General features: G+C 50.6%; 3 protein-coding genes across 9 annotated transcripts in view; all 3 read right to left on the minus strand.

The window, feature by feature from the left end:
- Positions 1-9: 9 nt before the first annotated feature.
- Positions 10-13,872, minus strand: SLC35A2 (solute carrier family 35 member A2). 3 transcript variants are annotated; one of them, XM_003939554.4, is made up of 5 exons: positions 12,628-13,828; positions 10,869-11,051; positions 3,972-4,123; positions 1,580-2,316; positions 10-292 (listed from the first exon to the last, which is right to left on the minus strand). In XM_003939554.4, exons 1-5 carry the CDS (start codon positions 12,716-12,718, stop codon positions 265-267), a joined length of 1,191 nt encoding a protein of 396 aa, XP_003939603.1. In that variant the 5' UTR covers positions 12,719-13,828; the 3' UTR covers positions 10-264. The 3 variants fall into 3 exon arrangements, with proteins under 3 accessions (XP_003939603.1, XP_074247817.1, XP_074247818.1); XM_074391716.1 differs by lacking the exon at positions 12,628-13,828 and adding an exon at positions 12,550-12,617 and having other exon boundaries at positions 46-292; XM_074391717.1 differs by lacking the exon at positions 10-292 and adding an exon at positions 11,289-11,372 and having other exon boundaries at positions 1,485-2,316; positions 12,628-13,872.
- Positions 13,873-14,425: 553 nt separating this feature from the next.
- PIM2 (Pim-2 proto-oncogene, serine/threonine kinase) lies at positions 14,426-20,212 on the minus strand. The gene is made up of 6 exons (XM_003939556.4): positions 19,931-20,212; positions 19,692-19,801; positions 18,902-18,952; positions 16,285-16,657; positions 15,650-15,826; positions 14,426-15,553 (listed from the first exon to the last, which is right to left on the minus strand). Exons 1-6 carry the CDS (start codon positions 19,989-19,991, stop codon positions 15,390-15,392), a joined length of 936 nt encoding a protein of 311 aa, XP_003939605.1. The 5' UTR covers positions 19,992-20,212; the 3' UTR covers positions 14,426-15,389.
- A 3,380-nt stretch (positions 20,213-23,592) lies between these two features.
- OTUD5 (OTU deubiquitinase 5) overlaps positions 23,593-26,696 on the minus strand; it is a 32,792-nt gene continuing 29,688 nt past the window's right edge. For 2 of the 5 annotated variants that reach the window (XM_074391714.1, XM_074391713.1), the window contains 3 exons: positions 25,234-25,435; positions 24,886-25,122; positions 23,593-24,676 (listed from right to left, as the gene is read on the minus strand). In XM_074391714.1, coding sequence (XP_074247815.1) covers positions 24,552-24,676; positions 24,886-25,122; positions 25,234-25,435 — 564 coding nt within the window. In that variant the 3' untranslated portion in view covers positions 23,593-24,551. The remainder of the gene's footprint in view (positions 24,677-24,885; positions 25,123-25,233; positions 25,436-26,696) is intronic. The other 3 variants (XM_074391715.1, XM_039475433.2, XM_003939558.4) reach the window with 3 other exon arrangements.

Here is a 26,696-nt window from a genome sequence, read left to right on the forward strand (position 1 = left end):
ACCCAAGTCGGCAAGATGTACAACACATTTTATTTGCAAAAACTCAGCTAAGAGATAGTGTGGGGCTGGCAGGGGCTGGGGGCTGAGCTAAGGTGGGTCATTACGAGACAGCTTAGTCATGTTGGCCTTGCACGGGGCAGGGGTGGTGGGGACAGGGAGTTCGGTGTCTACCTCACCCTACCCCTAATACTGATCAGTTTGGTCCCAGCTGGGCCAGGGCAAGAAGAGAGAACGAGGCCAGGCCAACGTCTTCAATCCCAGCGGCTAGGAACCCTTCACCTTGGTGAGCAACCTGTGGTGGGAATGGGGAGGAAAGAAAAACACAAAGCTGGGCTAGGCTGGCAGGTGGGCTTCCTGAGCAAGCGAGGGCGGCAGTGGTGAGGCTGGTAGTCCTGGGGGTTAGTAACGGTGCCCGCCTGGGTCAGAAAGCTACACGTGGACTAAATAAATACAACATCTTTATTTGGCATTGGGTATCCTGACATTTGTTCATTACAGTTCCTTAAAAAACAAACCAAAAAAATCAGAACAAGTTAATCAAAAATAAAGATCCGATGGCCCTATTTACATATAGCAAAGACAGCCCAGGCATATTCCATGCACACACACACACCCCGTGCCCCGATACAGTTAAGGGGTTAATAAGCTTTGGGGAGTGCAGGAGGCAGGTTTCACAGTTCATCAATCCCAAGACACCCCGATGAGGTAGGGGTGCCTCACACAGCCAGTGGGGTATCAAGAGTGTGATTGGCAGCTTTATTTTTCCTCTCTAGATGTCTCCATAAATAACCCTGCATCTGGCAACTGACAGTGTCTTAAATACAATGAGATTCAGCCACTTCAAGGACTTCCACTTTTCCCACGCTCTGGATCATTAATGATCTGATTACACCACAAATCCCAAGTCCACTGGAGAAAAAAAAAAAAAAAAAAAAAATAGCCTCTACCGCCCGCCAGAAGGGCTGATGCAGAAATCTCAGCTCTTGTCCGGGACTCGCAAGAAGCCCATCCTCAAGGTGTCAGGGAAGCTGCCCCAAGGCCACACAAAAGACCGAACTGCTAACATGATCCAGAGCGGTGGTAAGGGAGGAGAGAAGGCCTCAAACTATGGGCAACCAAACCCCACAGGTAGGCGTCAGTCATTCCTGAAGAGCTTCGGGAGTTTTGTCCAGTGTGTCCTTATGGAGGTGGAGAGACTGCTGGGAGGGACTCTCCCAGACAAGACACCTCCAGCAGAGGGCACAGAGTAGGGGAGGGGCAGACAAAAAAAAGGCCTTGAATGACAATAACCCCCAACCCTGCCTCCAAAGAGGTTAGAGGGGACAGAGGAGGCAGCTCTAAAATTCCCTCCAGAGGAAGAGGATCAGCCTACCAGGAAGGGTTCACATGACACCCAGCCCTAGTCTCACGCCCCTCCAGAAGTCTCAGTGACGTGGGAGAAAAGACCATCTTCCAAACCCAAAGGAGCCAGGCCCCGGAGGGCGGCGACTTGGGTCCTGCAGATGCCCAACACCCTCCACCCAGTCCCCCTCCCTTGTGTCCCCCCATAGCTGCCAGCCCTCACTTCACCAGCACTGACTTTGGCAGAAAGGGCTCCGTGATGAGGTCTCCACGGTGGGAAGAAAGCTGTGGTGGCGGTGGCTGCCCGGGAGGCTGCTGGTGAACACAGGGCCCGGAGGCGGAGGCAGAGGCAGAGGCTATGGCTTTGGCTGCACCTCGGGGAAGGCTGTAGAGGTAGACGGCACCAATGACGAGCCCAGCGCCAAGGGCAAACAATGGGTCCACATGGAAGCCAAAGAGGCGAATGGAGGCAACAGTGGACAGCACAATGGACAGGGAGGTGGCAAAGCCCTTGAGGATGTTGTCAGCGTACTTGACAACCACAGCCACCAGTAGCCCACCGAAGGCCTGATTGAGCACCACGCCCCAGACAGCAGGCGTGTACCCAAAAAAGAAACCGCGGCTGGCCACGGCAGTGCCCTCAGCCCACCAGAGCCCCACCAGGCCCAGTGCTGTACCAAAGAGGCCCAGTTGCAGGTTGCGTAGCCACACAGAGCCTGAGCTGCCTTTGAGGATCTTCTCAAAGTAGACACCTGCGAAGCCGGAGGAGAGACAGGAGGCCACGACAGCTGCCAGGCCTGCCCCAGGGTTCTGATCCAGTGGCCGTGGGCCTCCCCCACCGGCTTGCTGTGCCTGGACAATGGCGACGCCAGTGAAGAGGAGCAGCAGGGAGGCCCACTGCAGCCGGGAAAGGCTGCGGTTCAGCATAAGCACGGAGAACAGCGCTGTGGTCAGGATCTTCAGCTGGTACGTCACCTGTGAGTGGCACATGGAAGGCACTGAGGGCTGACCCCAGCCCCCAACAGGTGCACGTGGGGGGCAGCATCCACTGTGGGCCCCCAGGCACAACAGAGGGACAGGGTGGGGTGGATGACAATAAAAACAGCAAAAGTAGCCAGCCACTGGCCATTGGCCAAGCTGTAGCAAAACAGCTCTGAGGTCCCTCCCAGAAAGTGCACAAAAGGATGGCTGTGCCAGAAAGTCCACATCCCAATCCCATTTCCTGGCTGTGTGACCAGGGACAAAGCACTTGCCCTATTTGAGCCCTGGCATCGTCTATAAAATATGGCTGAGGTATAGAAGTAGGTTATCTCAGCTGGGCGTGGTGGCTCATGCCTGTAATCCCAGCACTTTGGGAGGCTGAGGTGGGCAGATCACTAGAGGTCAGGACTTTAAGACCAGCCTGGCCAACATGGTGAAACCCCATCTCTTAAAAAAAAAAAAAAAAAAGAAGTAGGTAATCTTTGTGATGAGGGACTTGATACAAATGAATCAATAGCAACAATGTCAGCAAATACTTACATAGTGCTTACTATCTATCAGTGCAGTTCTAGGAACTACACATGAATTCATTCATTTAATCTTCATCTTCACAACACCATTCTGAAGTGAGTACCACTATAAGCCCTGATTTTTTTTTTTTTTTTTAGACAGAGTTTCGCTCGTTACCCAGTCTGGAGTGCAATGGTGTGATCTTGGCTCACTGCAACCTCGGTCTCCTGGGTTCAAGCAAGTCTGCCTCAGCCTCCCGAGTAGCTGGGAGTACAGGCACGCGCCACCATGCCCAGCTAATTTTTTTGCATTTTTAGTAGAGACAGGGTTTCACCATGTTGACCAGGATGGTCTCGATCTCTTGACCTCGTGATCCACCCGCCTCGGCCTCCCAAAGTGCTGGGATTATAGGCGTGAGCCACCACACCTGGCCTGTTTTTGTTTTTAAGATGGAGTCTCACACTGCTAGAGGGCAGTGGCACAATCTCAGCTCACTGCAGCTTCCGCCTCCTGGGTTCACCCGATTATCCTGCCTCAGCCTCCCGAGTAGCTGGGATTACAGGCACGCACCACCACACCCAGCTAATTTTTTGTATTTTTAGTTGAGACGGGATTTCACTATGTTGGCCAGACTAGTCTCAAACTCTTGACTTTGTGATCCACCCGCCTCGGCCTCCCAAAGTGCTGGGATTACAGGCATGAGCCACTATGCCTGGCTGTAACCCCTGATTTAAAGATGAGAAAACGAAGGCACAGAGAGGTTAGGTGACATGCCTCAAAATCACACAGCTGGAAAGTAGCAGAGCTAAGACTTGAACACAGGCAGCCTCGCCCTAGAACTCAGGCTCTTTAACCATTTCACAAAGCTGCCCACAAATAATAGCCTAAAGCTTATCTATCGCCAGCCAAGGGCTCTTCATAGATACTTCTTTTAAGTATCCTAGCATCTCAGTGAACAGGCATTACTGTTTCCACCCCCAATTCTCACAGACAAGGAAAGGGAGGTTGAGGGCATTCTGAGGACATTCTGGAGGTTAATACAGCCCCTGTCCTCTGCAATACCTGCCACCACGGCATTCTCATACTCCAGTCCCCATCCCTGTTAGTTCCTCTGGGTCCATGCTGGGCTTGGGGCTCACCTGGAAAGTGGCAGCTGGTAGGTTAGAGATGGCAACATACTGGAGGTTATTCTGCAAGGTGTAGATGAGAGAGGGCACTGCGAGCTTGAGTGTGTCCACATACTGCACCAGGACAGCCTCGTGGAGGAAAAGAATCAGGTGCTTCACGTTACCTAGGTGGGAGGAGAACCCTTTTTAGGACTGACAGCCATACATCGGGAACCCCTGAAAGCTGGGGCCAGGCCTGGCTCCCTGACTTCCCTATCCATCCTGCTCTCCACTTCCTGGGGGCTGGAATGAAGTCTGTGATCTTGGTTTTCCCTAGAGTGCAACCGTGTTTCCAGCAAGCCTTTCTGAGACTAAGTTTAATAGAAGCAAAAGAATCAACCATTGGTGTCTGCTAATCACAGAGCATGTCACTCATCTCAGAGCCTACCTCACTGACAGAGAGCCACATTCAAGGCAAGTACTCAATACTCAATACATGTGTGTACAATGAAATAACCATCATTAGGCCAGGCGTGGTGGCTCAGACCTGTAATCCCAACACTTTGGAAGGCTAAGATAGGCAGCTCATGAGGTCAGGAATTCGAGAACATCATGGCCAACATAGTGAAACCCTGTCTACTAAAATACAGAAATGAGCTGGGTGTGGTGGCATGCGCTTGTAGTCCCAGGTACTTGGGAGGCTGAGGCAGGAGAATTGCTTGAACTCGGGAGGCGGAGGTTGCAGTGAGCCAATACTGCACCACTGCACTCCAGTCTGGGCAACAGAGTGAGACTCCATCTCAAAAAAAAAGAACCATTATGAACTCAGAGTTTATGAAGTAGAAGCCCTAGGAGCTGGGCTGGAGGGCTGTCTCCCACACAGAAGAGAAGTTTAGTCTAGACTTTTAGACTTCTAGCTCCTCACTGGCCCGTGTGCTATCTGAGGACAGGGGCCATCTCCCCCTTGTCGCATCTTTCTGTCAGCCCTAGACACACACAGTTGCCTCTGCCCGATGAATGCAGGCCTGACCATTAAGCAGAAGTCTGCTTGGGACCTGCTCCAATGAAAACATGAGAATTGGGGTGGGCGTGGTGGCTCACACCTGTAATCCCAGCACTTTGGGAGGCCAAGGTGGGTGTATCACCTGAGGTCAGGAGTTTGAGACCAGCCTGGCCAACACGGTGAAACCCCGTCTCTACTAAAAATACAAAAATTAGCTGGGCATGGTGGTGGGCACCTGTAATCCCAGCTACTCGGGAGGCTTAGGCAGGAGAATCTCTTGAACCCAGGAGGTGGAGGTTGCAGTGAGCTAAGATTACACCACTGCACTCCAGCTTGGGCAACAAGAGTGAAACTCTGTCTCAGAAAAAAAAAAAAAAAAAAAAAGAATGAAAGAAAGAAAGGAAACATGAGAATCATTTGCTATGTAACAAGGCCTTTGCAAAGCTTGCTCCACTATTTGGCAGTTTATCTTTTAAGTCATAGCTGGGTGTCACTCCAGCAGGCAAAACTTCAACAGCCACTGAACAAGGTTGTCCCAGGAACTCCTAATGATGCTCATTCACCAAACCCTGTCCTTGCCCTTCATGTCACTAATCCCAGGAGTAATTACTGGTCTTCAAACTCTAATTCAGGGGAAAAAAATTTCAGGGGGTAAGGGAGGGAGAGGAGCTGAAATTGTGGCTGAGATGAAGGCCTGTGATTAAGACTGTAACTATCTGTTATTGCCATCTCCCATCAGCAATGAGGACAAGCTGCTCCTCAGCATTGCTAACCCATCTAACCCCATGGCCTGAGGCAGTGTTCACATCTACACTGTCCACAGGGTCAATAAAGGTAAGAGCAGGTATCTTGTTAACCTGGAGTTAACAAGTGGGTGAGTGCTCTCTTCAATGTAAACAATGGGCAAAGGTACATAATTCATCTTTATCCCTTTACTTATGCAAGACCTTTTTAGAGAAACAATTGGGCAACACTTCAAAGTAGAAGGCCTTCAGGGAGATGTTGAAATTAGTAGATAAACAGAACTCCCAATTTACAAGAGATGTAGAAGACAGAAGAATATTTGTTAAATTTTTGAGAATATTTGCCTCAAGGAGGGAGTCAGTAAGATCCAGACTACCCAAAGTCTACAAGACAAATGACCTGTTTTCTCCAACAAATTAATTGCAAAGACAAAAAAAACCCCCCCAAAAAAAACCCAAAAAAACAACAAAAAAAACCCCTAGAGTAACAGATTTAGAAGATACCAAACAGGCATCTGTTTGGTGGCTCACACCTGTAATCCCAGGATTTTGGGAGGCTGAGGCAGGTGGATCATGAGGTCAGGAGTTTGAGACCAGCCTAACCAACATAGTGAAACCTCGTCTCTACTAAAAATACAAAAATTAGCCAGGCATAGTGGTGCCCACCTGTAATCCCAGTTACTCAGGAGGCTGAGGCAGGAGAATCACTTGAACCTGGGAGATGAAGTTTGCAGTGAGTCATCTCAAAAAAAAAAAAAAAAAAAGATTCCAATTACAAAACATTGACTAAATACCAGTGAATTTTTAAAAAAACTTTTATAACATTTAAGAGATCATTATAAATTTGAACACTGACTGGATTATTTGATTATTTGACTTTTATTTTTTTTTTAGACTGAGTCTCACTCTCACTCAGGCTGGAGTGCGGTGTCACGATTATTTGACTATTTTTTATTTAAATTTTAAAAAGGAGCCAGGTGCAGTGGCTCACGCCTGTAATCCCAATACTGTGGGAGGCCAAGGTGGGTGGATCACAAGGTCAAGATATCGAGACCATCCTGGCCAATATGGTGAAACCCCGTCTCTACCAAAAATACAAAAATTAGCTGGGGGAAATGGGGGAGGGACAGTGAAGGGTGGGGAGTTGGGGAGAGATAGCATGGGGAGAAATGACAGATATAGGTGAAGGGGAGGAAGGCAGCAAATCACACTGCCACGTGTGTACCTATGCAACAATCTTGCATGTTCTTCACATGTACCCCAAAACCTAAAATGCAAAAAAAAAAAAAAATCTAAAAAAAATATATATTGACTTTGATAGCAAATGAGGGAAAACATTTATATAAGTGAAGTTTTCTGTTCAAGGATGTTGACGGCAGTGTGGCATAGCATGTTGAAAATAGAATACAGCCTGATTGTACAACCCTAAAAGATTGGCTTGATAAATTACTGTAATTCCAAATGATTATTATTCAGGCATTAAATGTGCTATGGAATAATATTTAATCATTTGGAAAATTTACAATGCATATGAATAGTATGCACAATCTGATCTGTTTTCTATATTGTGTGTGCAAAAAATAATAAAAGGACTGCCAGGAAATATGCAAAAAATATTAAAAGAGGTAATTTTGGGATGGTGAAAAAAAAAAAAATTAACTGGGCGTGGTGACACACGCCTTTAGTCCCAGGCTACTCGAGAGGCTGAGACATGAGAATCATTTGAACCTGGGAGGCAGAGGCTGCAACTCCGGCCAGAGCAAGACTCCATCTCAAAAAAAAAAAAAAAAAAGGCCAGGCGTGGTGGTTCATGCCTGTAATCCCAGGATCTTTGGCGGCCAGATCACCTGAGGTCAGGAGTTCAAGACCAGCCTGGTTAACATGGCCAAACCCTGTCTCTACTAAAAATACAAAAATTAGCCAGGCGTCGTGGCAGGTGCTTGTAATCCCACCTACTCGAGAGGATGAAGCAGGACAATCGCTTGAACCCAGGAGGTAGAGGTTGCTGTGAGCCGAGATTGCATCCACTGCACTCCAGTCTGGGCAACAGAGTGAGACTCTGTCCTAAAAAAAAAAAAAAAAAAAAAAAAGCCAGGCGCGGTGGCTCATGCCTGTAACTCCAGCACTTTGGGAGGCCGAGGTGGGTGGATCACCTGAGGTCAGGAGTTTGAGACCAGCCTGACCAACATGGTGAAACCCTGTGTCTAATAAAAAATTACAAAAATTTAGCCGGGTGTGGTGGTGAGTGCCTGTAATCTCCCGCTACTGGGGAGGCTGAGGCAGGAGAATTGCTTTAACCCGGGACGGGGAGGTTGCAGTGAGCCGAAAATTGCTCGCACCACTGCACTCCAGCCTGGGTGACAGAGCAGGACTTGTTAAAAAAAAAAAAAAAATCAGAAAAAGATGTAAGCCTGGGCAACGTGGCAAAATCCTGTCTCTCCAAAAAGTACAAAAATTAGCAATGCCTGTGGTCCCAGCTAGTCAGAAGGATGAAGTGGGAAGATTGCTTGAACCCAGGAGGTCAAGGCTGCAGTGAGCCAAGATCACACCACTGCACTCCAGCCTGGGCAACAAAGTAAGACCCAGTCTCAAAAAACACACAAAACAAACAAACCCCATACATTTAGGGGGTACAACTGCAGTTTTGTTACATGGATACTGCACACTGGTGAAGTCTGTGTTTTTAGTGTACCCATCACCTGAACAGTGTACACTGTACCCATTAGAAAATTTCTCTCTCTTGACTCGCCTACCACCTTTTCATGTCTCCAAGGCCAATTATTCCACTATGTCCATGTCATTTTTTGAATTATTATTTTTTGAAGTGGACTCTCACTCTGTCGCCTAAGCTGGAGTGCACTGGCGTGCTCTGAGCTTACTGCAACCTCCACCGTCCGTGTTCAAGCATTTCTCCTGCCTCACCTTCCCAAGGAGCTGGGATTAACAGGCATGCATCGCCTTGCCCAGCTAATTTTTGTATTTGTAGTAGAGACAGGATTTTGCCATGTTGGCGAGGCTAGTCTTGAACTCCCGACCTCAAGTGATCCACCCACCTCTGCCTCCCAAAGTGCTGGGATTAAAGGCGTGAGCCACCATGCCCAGCTTTTTTTTTTTTTTTTTTAAATTTTTTTGAGACAGTTTCGCTCTTGTTGCCCAGGCTGGAGTGCAATGGCACGATCTAGGCTCATGGGAATCTCTTGTCTCCCAGGTTCAAGTGATTCTCCCGCCTCAGCCTCCCAAGTAGCTGGGATTACAGGCATGTGCCACCCAGCCCGGCTAATTTTGTATTTTTAGAAGAGACAGGGTTTCTCCATGTTGGTCAGGCTGTTCTTGAACTCCTGACCTCAGGTGATCCGCTCACCTCAGCCTCCCAAAGTGCTGGGATTACAGGCATGAGCCACCACACCTGGCCTGTCCTATTTTTTAAATTAGTGTTAATTTTTTCATGTATGATTCCTAGGCATTGTATTTATTTTTATTTTATTTTTGAGATGGAGTCTCACTCTGTCACCCAGGCTGGAGTGCAGTGGGGTGATCTCCACTCAACACAACCTCCATTTTCTGGGTTTGAGTGATTCTTGTGCCTCAGTCTCCTGAGTCGTGGGGATTACAGGTACCCACTACCACATACAGCTAATTTTTGTATTTTTAGTAGTTGGCCAGGCTGGTCTTAAACTCCTGACCTCAAATGATCCACCCACCTCAGCCTTCCAAAGTGCTGGGATTACAGGCGTGAGCCACCGTGCCAGGCCAGTACTGTATATATATATGTATGTATTTATATTTTATTTTGAGACAGAGTTTCACTCTTATTGCCCAGGCTGGAGTGCAATGGTGGGACCTTGGCTCACCGCAACCTCTACCTCCCGGGTTCAAGTGATTCTCCTGCCTCAGCCTCCTGAGTAGCTGGGATTACAGGCGCCTGCCACCACACCCAGCTAATTTTTTAGTATTTTTAGTAGAAATGGGTATTCATCATGTTGGCCAGGCTGGTCTTGAACTCCTGACCTCAGGTGATCCACCCACCTTGGCCTCCCAAAGTAGTGGGATTACAGGCATAAGCCACAGTGCCTGGCTATTTATTTATTTTTTTGATATGGAGTTTCGCTCTTGTTGTCCAGGCTGGAGTGCAATGGCGAGATCTTGGCTCAATGCAACCTCTGCCTCCTGGGTTCAAGCGATTCTCCTGCCTCAGCCTCCCAGGTAGCTGGGATTACAGGCACGCACGACAGCACCCAGCTCATTTTGTAATTTTAGTAGAGATGGGGTTTCACTATGTTGGCCAGGCTGGTCTCAAGCTCCTGACCTCAGGTGATCTGCCGGCCTCAGCTTCCCAAAGTGCTGGGATTACAGGCATGAGCCACCATGCCTGGGTATTTATTTTTTTGATATGGAGTCTTGCTCTGTCACCCAGGCTGGAGTGAAATGTCGAGATCTTGGGCTCCCTGCAACATCTGCCTCCTGAGTTCAAGTGATCCCCCTGCCTCAGCCTCCCGGGTAGCTGGGATTACAGGCATACACGACAACGCCCAGCTCATTTTGTAATTTTAGTAGAGATGGGGTTTCATCATGTTGGTCAGGTTAGTCTTGAACTCTTGACCTCAGGTGATCTGCCCACCTGGGCCTCCCAAAGTGCTGGGATTTTTTTTTTTTTTTCAAAAAAAAAAAAAAAAAAAGTACCAAAACATTTATTCAAGATAATATGGGGGAATTTACTTCCATACAATATTACTCTGTGTGGGATTAACTTCAAAATAGAACGGGATAAGGACATAGGTAGACATATAGATTGGCAGTGAGTGGACAATAACTGATGTTGTTTTTTAATGAGCAGCCAGGAGTTGCTAACTGCTGACTCTGGGGGATGGGTACATGGATATTTTACTATTTGATTATTCTCTCCAATTTTGCATGTATTTGGAATTCTTCATAATATGAAGCTAAAGATGATTAAATCACATGTGCTACTTTATAAGTATAGACAATCACTCCTACAGTCCACACAGGCCAGCTCCCCACCTTTAGGGCTAGAAAAGTGTAAGATGCAGCTACGCATAGCTGGAGGGGTTCCCCAGGCAGGTTCAGATTTGGAGACAACTGAAGCAAACCCTCTGTGTGAACACACACACATACATGAGGAGTCCTACCCACCGCCCCCAGTGCAGCCCCCTCCCTGGCTCGTACCCCTCTTCTGTGCGAAGAGCAGCAGCAGGCAGGTGAGACCTTTGAGCACTTCTGCCATGACCACAGCTGTGGTGGCAAAGAAACGGTCTCCGGGCAACGTGCGGGCGTAGCGGATGCTGAGGATGAGAGAGGCATTCTGGACCACCAGCACGGCTAGGGATATGTACTTCAGGCGCCTGTGAGCTGTGGGGAACGGAAGGAGCAAGGAGTAAAGGAAGGGTCAGAAGCCGCTGGGGCATAGCCACACTGCCACCTAACCCCTCTCCTTTCTCACCCAGGACCCTCCTAGCCACAGCTCCTTGCTCCCTTAGCCTGCATGCCCTCACCCAATGAAGGTCTGATTACTAACAGCTGACTGCCTCAGCCATGAGCAGGAAGAGCCAGAAGGGAGAAATGGGCCCCACCCTGTCCAGTCCATACCTGGAACCCTTACCGAGGTGTCAGGAAATGGCTGAGGCAAACTCTGGCCATGTGCCTCGGCTCCCTCCCAAGTGAGAAGCAACTCTTTCCCCAGGCAGAATACCGACAACTACATTCTCCACGTTTATTGTTTATGTGTGCCTATCACTGGGTTAAGGGATTTCTATGGATTACTTCAACAGACTCTCATATCCTTCTCATCTCTAAAATAACTGCAAGGATTCCCATTTTATGGATGAGCAAACTGAGAATTTATATGAAATGATGCTCTTACTTAACGAGGGACTGGCCCATGTGAAGAATAAATCAGTGCAGGGAATGACGCCACTGTATGAGGTATGTTCACCCCCTAAGGACTGGTCTTTCTCATCTAAGAAATTATTCGATTCCATCACACTCAGAATGGTCTATATCACATATGGAATGATCCTCCTCATACTCAGAATGGTCTCTCCAACCCCTCCCTCCTGTGACAACTGGTTCCTCCCGACACGGAATAATCCACTGAATATAAGAATGGATTCCCCCATGCTTCCATGATTGAATCCTGTATCAGAAATGGTTATCCCACTAAGAATGGTCTGGCTCCCTCAAACAGATGGGGAAATATTTCCCTGCACTCCAAAGGGACCGTCCTCCCACCACCGCACACCGACCCTCTAGCTAATGAACTTTTCCTTGCTCTACCCACACTCACAATTAGCTCTCTCTGCTGTAAGGAAGGACCCGGCACCCTCAGAATGTTCTTTCTCCACCATATAACGATGAGCCTTCCCACCCGAACGTACAATGATATCTACCTCCATTAGGAAGGGAGCCCCCAGAATGATCTTCTCTGCCCATAACGAAGGACATCCCCATCCTCAAAATGGACCCTCTCTAGTCATATAAGGAAGGACTCGCCCCACCCTCAGAATAGTCTCTGTCCCTTTATAAGGAAGGAACCACCACCCTGAGAATAGTCTCTCCCATCAACGAAGAACTCCCACACCCGCAGAATGGTCTCTTCCACACGGAAGGACCCCACACATTCAGAATGGTTTCGGTGGCCTTAGCGTCCCCAAAAAGAAATACCCTCCACACTGACAATGGTCTCTACTCTCCATATGCGAAGGGATCCCACAATCAACCTCACAAGGTTCTCTTCTCCGCCCCCAACGCACTCACAAGGTGCACGCGCCCGCGCGCGCGCGCACACACACACACACACACACACACACACACACACACACGTCGGACCACACGGGATGCTCCCTCTCACTTTAGTAAGGAACATTCCCGACTCGTAACAATCGCGACCTTCGCCTCCACGCGACTGCTCGGCCGCAGACTGTCTCACCGGCACTCGCGGTCCCCGGCTCCAATGCACCCGTGGAAACCGCCCCTGGCCCAGCCGCTGCGGTGGAACCACCAGCCCCAACCGCTGCCATGTTGGCATCTGCCCGGTCCGTCCCCTCGGCAACAGTAGGCTACTTCCGTGTTCGTCACTTCCGCTTCCGGGCCACCTGCGTGCAGGTTGGGTAAGAGCCGGGATAGTCAGGGTGGTGGCTTTCCTCGTCCGCTCCTAAAAGCTCAATGTAAGAGTAGCCCCAGGACTTCCAAATTCTGTCGGATCGGGATGCAGGGTACACGGCCGGCTCGGCCTACCCACCGTCCCTACTCAGCTTCACCGGCCCATTCCTGTCACTAGACCCGCCTTGTCTTGGCGTTCGCTTCACTCGTCGCACTTTCCAGGTCACCCCGCAATCCCGTCTCCTAGTGTGAGTCACCCCTTTCATCTCGGCCTTTTATTGGCAGATTCTCTAGAAGGCACCGCCCTTTCCGCATCAGAAACTCCCAGGTGCTTCCTGGTTGGACTGAAGTTCCGCTCTCCCGTTCCCCAGCGAGGTCCCATCCGCCCTGTGGAGCACACGGGAATCTAGGGACGAAGACACTTTGAGCTGGCCGGGGCGGGTGAGGGCATACTGGCTGAAGCAACAGGCGAGTCAGGCATGTGAACCAGCAGATAAAAGCAGAGCAGGTGAGGATAAACAAGTGAAAATGCAAAGGAAAGTTGACGCAGATAAGGGAAGACAAGTGAGTCACCACTGAGGATGGCAAAGTAGACAGGTGAAAGGCTCACAGGTTAGCTAGCATTTGGAAACAGGGCAGGAGACCGGGTCGGGGGCGATGGCTTAAGTCTATAATCCCAGCACTTTGGGAGGCCGTCTGGCAGATCACCTGAGCTCAGGAGTTCCAGCCTATGGCGAAACCCTTTCTCTAACTAAAAAAAAAATTATCAGGCGTAGTGGTGTGCACCTGTACCCAGCTACTTGGGATGCTGAGGCAGGAGAATCGCTTGAATCCCATCTCAAATTTTAAAAAATTAAAAGCAGAGCAAGAGGGGACAGCTGAGGTTAGAACAAGGGAAATCAAGATGGAATAGGGCAGGCCAGGTAATCAAGTGTTAAGTAGAAATGGGAAGGGTGGGTATGTAAGGGTAAAGATGGGGGAGAGAGTAAAGATAAGAGTAAAACTGGTGACTGCACTCTGCACATCAGTAGACAAGAGCTACAAGATTACAGTCAACACCCAACTCCAGCACTGCCCTCACCAGTATCCTGATAGGGCTTTTCTTCTCCAACAGGGAAAGGGCTTCTTCCCTCCCCAGGGGTGGCAGGGAAGGTAGCTGCCCAGGCTGGAGTGCTGTGGTATGATACTGGCTCACTGCAGCCTCTGCCTCCTGAGCAGCTGGGACTACAGGGGTGCACCAACCACGCTCTACTAATTTTTGTATTTTTAGTAGAGACAGGGTTTCATCATGTTGGCCAGGAGAGTCTTGATATTCTGACCTCGTGATCCACCATACCCAGCTGGGGAGGTAGTTTTTTCTGCTACTGAGATGGCCATCTTGATTGGGGATATGCCCTAAACACTTTCAATATGCACAGTATCTCCAACAGAGAGCCCTTCTGCATGTACTGGACACGGCATAAGATCATGGACAGGGGAAATCAAGTTTTTGTGTGTGTGGTGTAGCTTCCAGAATCCTTCAAGCTCTTTAGGATGGCAAGACAAGACTGTGGCTTCATGAGGACAAAGCAGACAGTCGGTCTCAGCACACAGTAGATGCTCCATAAAAGCCTCACCCCTACAAATGGCCAGCCGCTTCTGATTCTATTACTTTTATTAAATAGTGGGTTTCCACACATGGCTTTTTAAATAATCCAGGCAGGGGGAGAAGAGAGGAGGGCACACTTGGAACTCCCCTCCCCACAATAGTGATTATTTACATTTTAGCAATTGGACAATCCCGGCTCAGGAGAAGGTTGCAAGAAATCTGCTAAAGTTGGAGGGGTTGCCCCAGGAGAACCAACAGCAAGCCTTATTTCCCCTAGCCCATCCCCCAAAAAACCATCCATCCCATCCTAGTGTCTGGTGGGGTCTGGTGGTGTCCATATCCCATTCCTTCCCAAATTCGTAAGTAAGGTTCTTCTCACCAGAATAAGAGCACTTTGGATAACAGAGTAGGATCCCCTCACCAAAAAAAAAAAAAAAAAAAAAAAAAAAAAAAAAAAAAAGCCTTGGAGTAACAGGGGATTACCTACCCCAGAATAAGGAATCCTGGGCTGAGGCAGGTAAGCAGCTTGACCCAATATGGGACCCTAGGCCAGGGGAAAGGGTCCCTTTGCTAAAATAAAAGCTACTGGGGTATTGGAAGGAAAGCACCCTTGCCCAAGTAAGAGCATATGAAGGAAATTTGTGTGATGGTAGGAGGAGGTGCCAATGTAGGGGTGACACGTCATCAGAATGAGTCCCGGGGCTCAGAATGGGAACAACTTCACGCAAAATAAATGTCGTTTAGCAAAACTGGAAACAAGAAGTTCCCCCTCCAGAATCAGGGACCACAGGTTCTGGGAAGAAAACTTCTTTGTAGGATTGGGAAGGGAACTGGGCAGACTTGGCTTATGTCTTCTAACCCCTGATCCTCAATCCCTTACCTTAGTAATACTGGACTTTAATGACCGGTAATGACCTGTAAAACCAAGTCAACAAATGTCCATCTATCCCTGTGACATGGCCATGGGATGGCTCTTCCCACCATTGGGGGCCAGGCCAGGCTTAGGGTAGCAAGGACCAGGCCAAAGGGGTGGGCCCTCCTTTTGGGGGGTTGAGGGGTGCATCCTCGGGTGGTGTTTGCATCCAGGGGTCCAGCAGGATCTCCTCCAGTGAGGGTCGGGAAGAAGGTTTGGGGGCCAGGCACCGGCGGATTAGGGCACAGCAGTCTGTGGGCCAAGAAGCACAGGGAAGATTAACAGTCAGTAGCAGGTCCCGGTCTCTGAGAGGGATGGTCTTGTGGGCCGGGATTAGTGAGGCCTCACCTGGGGAGACATGGGCAGGGAAGTGAAGCTCAGCTTCCAGAATTTCCTGGTCCCTCTCGAAGGGAATGTCCCCACACACCATGTCATAGAGGAGGATACCAAGTGACCAGACAGTGGCTGGGAGTGCATGGTACTGCTGTCGAGAGATCCACTCTGGGGGGCTGTACACCCTTGTCCCTGCACACAAGCCAGGAGTTAGACCACTCTCTCTCATGATGCCCTTCTCCAATCCCAAACTCCCCAGGACAGATGGCCCCATTACCACAATTAAGAGCACTCAATACAAAAAGCAGAGTCCCCTCACTACATAAAGAACAGCTAAAATAGCAGAGTCCCCTCAACAGAATAAGAGCACTGAAAAGTCACAGGATCCCCTTACCAGAGAAAAGAATATTCAGGATAGTAAAAGGATCCCCTTGCCAGAGTTAAGAATCCAGAACAAAGTTAGGGCACCATTAGAAGATGGACTTTATCAGAGGGCAAGGCTGAGAATCCCCAGTATTAGAAATTGATCATCTATCTTATATAGATGCAGTATGGGTCAAGGATTACAGGACACCCCACCACTGGAGGCCAAAAGTCACAAGGCCATCAAGTAAAAACAATCCCTCCGGTGAGATTTAGAGAAGCCTTACCATCAAAGTCAGTGTAGGGTTCATCGTGAAGCAGGGCACCAGAACCAAAATCAATGAGTTTGGCACAGCCACGGCGTAGGTCTATCAGGATGTTCTCATCCTTGATGTCACGATGGACAACTCCACGGGCATGGCAGTGCTGGATGGCTGCCACTACTTGGCCAAAGAAGCAGCGGCTTGGGCCTTCACCCAGCGGGCCCTTCTCTGTGATATAGTCAAAGAGATCCTGGGCGGGCAAAGGCCGCTCGAGGACCAGCATGAAGCCCTCTTGTGTCTCAAACCAGTCAAGCAGGCGGATCACGCCAGGGTGCCCACCACCTGCACCCACTTTCCATAGCAGTGCCACTTCGAGTGGGCATGAGACTGAGTCTGACTGGGGGCACAGGTTGGGTGGGAGGCAGGGAGAGAAAAAAGACAGATGTCAGGCCAACAGCTCTGAGGCTGACTTTTTTCCTAAGGTCAAATCATGGCCTCTTGTTCTCCTGACAGTGTGTCCTTGAGCAATTCACTTCCCTTCGTGGACTTCAGTCTCCCTAAAGACAGAAGCTCACACAGGGATTGGGAGGGTGAATCCAGCAAAGAGCCTGCACACATCTTGCATGTACTTGATCAATACATCTGAATAAATGAAAGTAGCTGGGCGCGGTGGCTCACGCCTGTAATCCCAGCACTTTGGGAGGCCGAGGCGGGTGGATCATGAGGTCAAGAGATTGAGACCATCCTGGCTAACATGGTAAAACCCCATCTCTACTAATACAAAAGTTAGCCGGGTGTGGTGGCAGGTGCCTGTAGTCCCAGCTACTCAGGAGGCTGAGGCAGAGGTTGCAGTGAGCCGAGATTGCGCCACTGCACTCCAGCCTGGTGACAGAGCAAGACTCCGTCTCAAGAAAAAAAAAAGAAAAAAAGAAGGTTAGTTCAGCCAGGCACAGTGGTTCATGCCTATAATCCCAGCACTTTGGGAGGCTGATGCAGGTGGATCGCTTGAGCCCACGAGTTCAAGATCAGTCTGGGCAAAAGGGCAAGACCCCATCTCTACACAAACACAAAAATTTGCCAGGCTTGGTGGCATGCACCTGTCCCAGCTACTTGGGAGACTGAGGTAGGAGGATCACTTGAGCCCAGAAAGCAAAAGTTGCAGTAAGCCAAGATCGCACCACTATGCTCCAGTCTGGGTAACAGAGAAAGACTGTCTCAAAACGAACCAAAACAACAACAAACTGGTTATTAACAAAAGGCCTTCAGCAGAAGCAGCACCATTATGTAGTGTTTTATGTTTTGTTCCCGGACATATCACAGATTAGAATAGTACGTCACACAGTAGGTGCTCAATAAATATTAAACAGATGAAAGAACTTGATAGCATAGACTCTGACAAGCAGTTAGCACTCAATAAACAGTTATTGTGTAATGGTTTGTTTTGTTCACAGAGGGACGTATCTGAAGCACTCCAACAGTGCCTGCTAACAAAATAGGGCTGAATATTTTGTTAAACAGGTAAAAACAATTAGTAAAAAAGGACCTAGCACAAAATGAGCTCTCAATAACTATTATGTAATAATTTGCTGAGTGTCTAGAATTGTCTGTCATACAGTAGGTGGTCAATATACCTTTGTTAAACAGCCGAGTGATTAATTGCAAAGGACTTAGCACAAAAGGACTTAGTGTTGTTTTGTCAGCATCATCAAGCACCTAGAACCAGTCAATAAAAAGCATAAAAGCAGCAGGGTGCGGTGGCTCACACTTGTAATCCCACCACTTTGGGAGGCCGAGGCAGGCAGATCACCTGGGGTCAGCAGTTCGAGACCAGCCTGGCCAGCATAGTGAAACCCTGTCTCTATTAAAAATACAAACATTAGTCGGGCGTGGTTGTGCGCTCCTATAGTCCCAGCTACTCGGGAGGCTGAGGGAGGAGAATCGCTTGAACCCGGGAGACGGAGGTTGCAGTGAGCCGAGATCGCGCCACCGCACTCTAGCCTTTAAGACAGAGGGAGACTCTGCCTCAAAATGAAAAAAAAGAAGGTATAAATGCTACTGGCCACAAAATCCGCTCCCCAGCGCTGAGCAGGCACACTTCGAGCAGCAACCTTCTGGGCTGAAGTAGAGCCCTCTCCTGGCCAGCCTGCTGACTTGCACAGCAGCAGACTTTCTCACAGAGATGCAAAAATTCTGATATTGCGCAGGCGCATCGTCTCCTGGGTCCCACGGACTGCGCAGGCGCAGTTTCCCCTAGAGTCCGCCAGGGGGCGCTCCCAACTGTACAACTCGCCCAGACCCGCCCTGATGTCCGTTAGCGCTACAATGGCCGGAGAGAAGCCGCCATCACCATGGCAACCAGTGACCTCTGCCCCTCGTTCCCCACCAGCATGCTCTGCGGGCAGCCCTCCAGCAGCGTTTGGAGGGAGGATGAAAAAGGATTGTTGTAGGGAAGACTCCAGGGCTCTAGGGGAATTGGGGTGAATCAGAACTGTATGTCACCCCAAGGTAGTAAACATGGGCTGGTAGGAGTGTTCTTACTGTTACAGGGCCCAGGGAGTCATACATCCCCTGGAAAAGCAAGGGGGTCAATCAATTCATCATCAATGATGGATAGGTCAGGAAGGGCTCCAAAAGTACTCACCAAGGGGGACCAGGCCAGCACACGATTCCGGGGAATCACTTTGATGGCCACCTGGAGAAGAGGGCCGTGATAAGGAGGCCAGCAGGTGATCCCCAGGCCCCTCCCAGTCTAGACCTGCCCACCTCCAGTGCTCCTCCATCCACCAGCACTCTAATCGTTCTGGTCCCCAACCACACCACCCCACACAACCCATACCAGGGCGTCTCCCCTGCCCTCCAAGTCCCCGGAACCAAGTTCATCTCTCCCACCCTCCTCAGCCCTGGGCTCTCCGTTCTCAGGCATCAGTACTCATCACTCCAAGTCCTGAGTTCTAGATTTCCTGATACCCCAGGCCCACAATCTTCCTATTTAGCTCTACGATACCCCAACTCTGTACCAGAGTCCTGGTCCGCATGACTTCACACTGGACATCTACCTCCAAAAATCCCATAAATCTCACATCTAGGTTCCCGCTTTCCCACACATACACAGCCTGGACCCTGGGGGTCGAGGACTTCCAGAAATCCTCGCCTTGAAGCCCCCTACCCTCCACACACAACCCCCTAGACCGACACACACACAAACATACAGACACACACCCGGTCCTCTACACACACTGCAGGCTCACTCCTCGGACGGACGGACGGAAACACACACACACACACACACACACACTCTCTCTCTCTCTCTCTCTCTCTCTCTTGGTCCTCTACACACTCTGCAGGCTTACTCCGTCAACCAGCATTCCATGCCCAGGACCCCCGACCCCGACACACGCACCTGACCCTCCCAAGACCCTCGTGATGGATACCTGGAGTCGATCTGTGACGCGGTGTCCTGCGAAGACGGTGCCAAAGCCCCCCTTACCCAGGAGGGGGCCGAGTCGGTACTCGGCCTCGAACGCTTCCCGATCCTTGCCTCCTACGCAGGCGGAGGCAAGGAAGTCAGGGTGGCGGCGTGCTGAGCCCAGCCACGACTCCCTCCCCACTGCTCTGCAACCCATCATTCCAACCCACCCCGTCTGGTTGCAGTAGGGGAGGATGCGCTCACCTGGCGGCGGCGTGGGGGTCACGGGGGGCGCGGGAGGCCCCTGCAGAGGCTTGGTCAACATGGAGGATGCACCGCGCAGAGTGAGCCCGCTGAACCCGCTAAGCCCGCAGGGCGTGGACGCCCGGGGCAGCGCAGCTGGGGAGCCAGGGCTGGGGGGCGCCAGGGTGGAAGACAGAGAAACTGGTGGCCCGGAAGCGCCCGCAGACGGCGCAGCGTTAAGATTCGCCGCGCGCGCCAGCCCCAAAGCTACTGAGCCGGGGCACGCGCCTCCCGGGAGAGTCACCCTGGGCGACAGCCCCGCCCACCTGGCTTTGATCAATCCGGACGCGGCACCTGCTGTACCACAGCCAATCGGAGCCAGTTCTTATTTGCATACCACCCTCTTCGTTTCAAATGCCCCCATATGCAAATACGCGCTTGGTTCTTCCGAGGAGGCGGGGCTTGCATGTAAATAAGGGGGCTCGAGGTGGGGCTCACACCAAGAGGAAACAGGTTCTGGGAATCCTTTTGCAGCAACCGCGCTTGTTTTGGTTGTTGCGCGGGGTTGTTGTTGGTAGTTGTGGTGATGTGTGTGTGTATTTACACTTAAAAAATAACTGCGCAGTATCCTTTCCTGGGACGTTGGTTTGCCGCCGCTGCCTCGAAATTAGCACAGAGATAGCGCCAGCCGGGCTTCTAAGAATTCGAGCCTGTGGCTATCCAGGACCCCGTCTCGAAAGCTGCTTGTCATCCTTCACCAAAGTCCTCCAGGAGACTGGTGGCCTTCACTGGAAGGCTGAAACCAGGGCCCTAGAAAAATCTGGTAGCCAGGGAGGGGGCACCCCCGCCATCACCGCCACGGGTGTGCATTGGTCAAAGGTAACATTTCCCATGGCTTAAGGCTGCTGTCTGTGGAGTGTTGAATGGAGTTTTTAACCCAGAGCCCTGAGCCCAGTCAGCAGGTCTAGAATCTAGAACAGCAGGGGGTGGTTCTTGGGGGATGGGGGTGAGCCCAGGGTGGTGGTGGCATTGGGCTGCACTTGGAGTTGAGAGGCAAGGACTGAGAGACATGATAGAGGCTGCTAGAGAAGTGGCAACTCTAGTATACAAATTTGTGAAAAACAGCCAGAGAAGGCACTACACCTCAGAAAGAAAAAGGCACTCCCAAGACACATGAACGCCATGATACACACAAACGCATACTGTCACATTCACGGAAACGACCTAAATACACATGCAGCCATGCACTATCATACAGAGACTGACAAACACTTTCAGGCGCAGGCACGCTGTTAGAAAAATAGTTACGTCCCAGAATGACACCCAGAGACACAGTTACAGAAAGGCACTCATGCAGACCTACATTGGCCATGTGATGACACAGAAATGTCCCCTCAAACACACTGACAGAACTTGTCACAAACACACTGGCACCATAAGACATGCACTGTCACAGCAAGACTTGTAGTGTCCCAGAAATGAGACACAGAGTCTGTCACAGGAAGATACACAGATGCTCCCGAGACACACGTGCACTGCTCTGAAGGCATACATGTACTGATGTGACAGAGCCACATTTTGTGGCAGTGTCACAAAAACAGGCATGGATAGACCTGTTCAGACATAGACACATACACCATCACATGTGCAGCTTATCAATGGAACAGACTGTCCAGAAATAGCTATCCAGAATCTGTGGCAGGAACACAAACGGACATCCACCCCATCAGACAGAAACAACAGATGCACTGTCACAGACAGACCCACGCAGGCATGCACACATCTTGGATTTAGACACAAACTCTGAGTCCCACACTCAGTCACCATCTGACACACCTGGAAACAAGCCCTCATCACACACACAACTGGAGACACTCGGTGAACTGCACATGAAGACTTGGACTCGCCACAGTCACACACACAGACAACACCGAAAAAGCATACATGTACTCTCCTTTGTTCACCCAACATTATTAGGGGTTTACTATAAGCCTGCCAAGCCTTGGTGGGGATGCTGATATTAGAGATGCACAAATAAGTCAGGCATCAAACCTGTGCCATGAAGTTTAACTGTAGTAGTTACTGGGGAAATTTTTAGATAGAAGTGAGAATGTCCTGGCGGGCGTGGTGGCTCATGCCTGTAATCCCAGCACTTTGGGAGGCTGAGGTGGGTGAAACACCTGAGATCAGGAGTTCGAGACTAGCCTGGCCAACATGGTGAAACCCCATGTCTACTAAAAATACAAAAAAAATAGCTTGAACCTGGGAGGCGGAAGTTGCAGTGAGCCAAGATCCACCACACCACCGCACTCCAGCCTGGCAACACACACTCAACAAACAGAATGTGAATGGGCTTCTCAGCAGGTGACCCACTACCTGTCTTGAAAGACAAAGGTTGGTGGCTCAGGACAGGGGAGGGCAAATTGCAGGCAAAGGCCAAGAAAACTGGACAAAGCAGCAAGAGATTGGCAGGGGCCAAATGGTACAGAAACTTCTACAAAAATAACACATTTGTGCCCTCTGAATGTGCCAGGCACTGTGCCCAGTAGTACATTACTTCCTTTGACCATGCCTATTCCCTCTCTATGATCACAAGCAGACAGCATGAGGGAGTAGTTATCACTTTTTTTTTTTTTGAGACAGAGTCTCTGTCACCCAGGCTGGAGTGCAATGGTGCAATCTCGGCTCACTGCAAACTCCACCCAACAAGTTCAAGTGATTCTCATGCCTCAGCCTCCCATGTGGGTGGGATTACATGTGGGCACAACCACACCTTGCTAATTTTTGTATTTTTAGTAGAGATGGGCTTCTCCACGTTGGCCAGGCTAGTCTCAAACTCTTAATCTCAGGTGATTCACCCACCTCAGCCTCCCAAAGTGCTGGGATTACAGGTGTGAGTCACTGTGCCCAGCCTAATCACCTCTCTTGTACAGATGAGACACTTGAAACTCAAGAGAAACTATGAATTGACCAAGGCCACACAGCTAGAAAATACCAGGCAAGGTTTCAAAGCAACTCTTACAACAAATAGATGCTTGGCCATTGGGTTCCAGAGATACTCTGCAGCCAGCCACTCAGCTAGCCATGCCCTCAACTGCAGAACCAGACATACACCCTGCCAGAGGGTCTCCATAAAAGATGCTTGAGAAAACCTAGAGGCCAGCCAGCCTTCTCTACCTTGGATCTACCCCTAGGGAGGGCAGGGAAAGAGGTGTCAGAGGACTAGCGGACAGGAACGAAGAGGGATTTAGCCATCCTTCACCTTCTAGAACCCACTAGGGGAGGCCCTTGTTTACTACCACTAAACTCATGTTGCCGCAAATGATCAGTTGTGCTTTTCCAGGGCTTTTCTTCATCAGATCATGGGAAGGAAAGAGTAACATTCATGGCGAGGCAGGCGGAGAAGCTGGAATTCAGGCAGGAAGTTCAAGCTCACAGTCCTCTGCTACCATCACATCCCAGGAAATACGATAGGCAGGGGTGGGGTCAGCAGGCAAAGATGCAGCTTTTCCAGTGGTAATTAGAAGGACGTTTAATAAGCAGCAAATCAAATACAAACTCCAGGACCCCAGACAGACCCTACTGGAGAGGATTCACACCTCTGAGGTCAAGCCAAGGTCCGTGCCATTCCCTCCTCTGCCCAGAAGCCCGACCAACCACTGTCCCAAACAGAACAGAGCCGCTCAGGGAAACTGACATTTGGTTTTATTGTGCCAAGGACATTACAGATGGCGGATCTTGTCAACACCTGCAGGGCACGGGTGCCCCATCTGCCAAGGCTGCTCCCACACTGGCTACACTCAAATCCTGGGTGGCAGCCGTGATCCCCAAAGATGTCCCCCACCCCAAGATTCCAAAGAGGCTAGTGGTGGTGGAAGCAAAAGGAATGCAGCAAGGTCAGGGTTTCATTGTCCAAGCTGGCCTGACACCTGCTGCCCTGCGCAGTGCACACCCTTGGCCCTGGGCCCGCCTCCATGCAGCTGGAGGCTAGAAGACAGCAACCCACATCTTTTCGCCCCCCCTCCATGCCCCATGACCTGCCTGGCCAGAAAGATGCCACCTTCACAGACCCAGTGCTGTCATCTATATCATTCTTGATTAGTTGATTTCATAAGATAAAAGTACATTTTCATAAAGAAAAAATTCAAGATTGAAGGCTCAGACATTCTTGGGGTACTGGAAAGGGAAATTTCCCACTTCTTCCTCCCACCTCCCTGGCATCAGTGTGGGGGGGGGGCAGCAACTTTTTCTCATCTTGGAAGGAATGAGGGGCAGGGAGACTTTCCTCTGTCTGAATGTCTCTCTCCTCTGGGGCTGCCTGGCTGCCAGTTGGTCTGTCTCTGTGTACCTCTTGTCTATCTTCGGCACCCTTGCCCGAGTCCCCTGTGGAATGCAGGGATGGTACTATGCAGGGTGGGGGGCAACAGGGCACGTCAGCTGGCAGAGAGACAGGTGATAGTGGCAGCAGCAATGAGAGGGAGCGCAGGGGTGGGTTAGCCAGAGGGAAGTGAGGAGGAGGGAAAAGAGGGGAGAGCAGGAAGAACAGAAGGAGGCAAGAGGGAAGAAGCCAAAGAAGGTTGAGGCGGCACCAGAGGGCAGGAGTGCTGGGGTTGAGAGATGGTGTCCAATCCCTGGGTCTCCATCAACTCTTGTCTGGGGGCGGGTCTCTGTGCACTTTGTTTTTCTTCATACTGTCTAGGTATTCCTGTTGGGACACTGCCAGCACCGATGCTAGGATGTCATCATCATCCCAGTCATTCAGACCTGCTGGGCAAGAGGAAGAGAAAAAGGATGATGGAGTGCTCTCAGCCTGCCTTCTCACCCTGTGCCAGTATTTGGGGCTCTGGAGAAATCCCATAGGACCCTTCTCACTCCTTTCTTAAAACAGAAGGATCTGCTAGGCCTGTGAAACCCCACTTAGATCCCAGGCCCCTTCTGGGGAAAATTCCTTGGGCCTGAAAAATCCCCTCCAGTACCTCTCTCTTCTTTTCTCGGGGAGATTGCCGGAGGCTCCAGATACCCCCTCTCAGGACTTGCCGCTTCTTCTAGTCTCTCCCAGCTCCTAGTAGCCTTCATCCCCCCACACAAAGGAGGCTTACCAAAGGCAGAGGGGGACATCTGCTGAATGAGGGCCCGGCACTCCAAAGCAGGGTAGAGGGACACAAGGGGGGAAGTTGCCCGGTCGGCCCCTGCCGAGAACTGACTGCTTGTACCTGAAGCAGACAGACAGTCAAAGGTAGGGACCCAGGATCCAGGAACCAGGACCCAGGACCCAGGCAGTGCCTCCTAACCCCCAGCACATTCCCTGTGAGCAAGTCACTGACCTGGTGCACAGGGTGAAGGAGGTTTGGCAAGAGCTAAGACAGTGCCTGGGGAAGGGGGCTTGATGCCCAGCTCAGCATGCAGCTCAGGATGCTCAGGTGATGAGGCTGAACTCCGCTGCCGTGGGGACCGGCTAGTCCACTCCTCCAGGCCACTGGAGGCTGCTGCTGTGGCTGAACTGCATGTGGCGCTGGCTTTCCGGGGCTGCAGTGAGGAAGGAAAATGCAGTAAGGATGACCAACAGCCATGACCCTCCTGTGACCCATCCCTGAATTCTGGCTCCCTTCCCAGGACCTTGGCTATGATATAGCTTCTACATAGGTCATCATCATCCCCACTCACAAGGCTCCTCACATGACAGGGGTGGAGCTCCTTACCCTCTCTCTCACATCCCTATAGCCAACCTGACAGGAAACCCTGTTACCTCTATCTTCAAAACAGATACAAATCCAACCCCTTCTCACCATCTCCATTGCCAGCACCGGCACCGGTCACCTGGCCCCTGCTTCTGCCCTCACCCGCCAGACTCTGGATGACTAGCAGGCAAGGCGATCTTGTTAAATCCCCAACCACATCCTGTCATTCCTCTGCTCACAATCCTCCCATGGCTTCTGCCTCACTCAGAGTAAAAGCCAAAGTCCTGGCCACAGCCCACAAGCCCCTACCCAATTGGACTCACCACCTCTCTGACTTCATCTACTACTACTACATTCTGTTCAGGCACACTGGCCTTCCTCTAGGTTGTGCCTGAGTCGCACCAGGTGTGTGGGCCTGCTGCCCTCCCCTGCACGTGCGTGCAGCTAACTCTCACCTTCCGCAAGGCGCAAATCTCACCTGCTCTGAGGCCTATCCTGACTGCGCTATTTAATACTGTGAACTCACATCCCCGCTCAGCCCCTTTATCCTGGCTCTATACTTTCCATCCATAGCACTTCCCAAGTAATTTATTCATTATGTTTATTGTTTATTTTGTGTCAATCTGCAAACATGTGAGCATCACAAGGATAGGGATCTTGGCCTGCTGGGCTCACCTATGTGTCCCCCATACATCGAAAACAATGCCTGGCACAGACTGGCAATAAGCATTTGTGGAATAAGACTCAGCTCTTGCCAGCCAACATTTACAATCACTCCAAACTCCTTGTGATTTTACAAATCCTCAGATGCTTGTCTGCCCTGCCCCTCCCTTCCCTAAAAATTCAACCTTCCCAGGCCGGGCGCGGTGGCTCAAGCCTGTAATCCCAGCACTTTGGGAGGCCGAGGCGGGTGGATCACGAGGTCAAGAAATCGAGACCATCCTGGTCAACATGTTGAAACCCTGTCTCTACTAAAAATACAAAAAATTAGCTGGGCATGGTGGCGCGTGCCTGTAATCCCAGCTACTCAGGAGGCTAAGGCAGGAGAATTGCCTGAACCCAGGAGGCGGAGGCTGCGGTGAGCCGAGATCGCGCCATTGCACTCCAGC

The sequence above is a fragment of the Saimiri boliviensis genome, chromosome X (assembly GCF_048565385.1).
Source record: "Saimiri boliviensis isolate mSaiBol1 chromosome X, mSaiBol1.pri, whole genome shotgun sequence".
Lineage (NCBI taxonomy): Eukaryota > Metazoa > Chordata > Mammalia > Primates > Cebidae > Saimiri > Saimiri boliviensis.

Bases quoted from the DNA above. Each gene is read 5' to 3' on its own strand.
- SLC35A2 (XM_074391717.1), bottom strand. From the start codon at position 12,718: ATGGCAGCGGTTGGGGCTGGTGGTTCCACCGCAGCGGCTGGGCCAGGG. The intron at 11,373-12,627 runs GTGAGACAGTCT...GCCTGGGGAAAG, and splicing joins GCCGGGGACCGCGAGTGCCG to AGTTGCTTCTCACTTGGGAG. The intron at 11,052-11,288 runs GTATGGACTGGA...CGTTCCCCACAG, and splicing joins CACCTCGGTAAGGGTTCCAG to CTCACAGGCGCCTGAAGTAC.
- PIM2 (XM_003939556.4), bottom strand. From the start codon at position 19,991: ATGTTGACCAAGCCTCTGCAGGGGCCTCCCGCGCCCCCCGTGACCCCC. The intron at 19,802-19,930 runs GTGAGCGCATCC...CCGCCTGCGTAG, and splicing joins GACCCCCACGCCGCCGCCAG to GAGGCAAGGATCGGGAAGCG. The intron at 15,554-15,649 runs GTGAGGCCTCAC...CTTGGCCCACAG, and splicing joins CCCTGCCCATGTCTCCCCAG to ACTGCTGTGCCCTAATCCGC.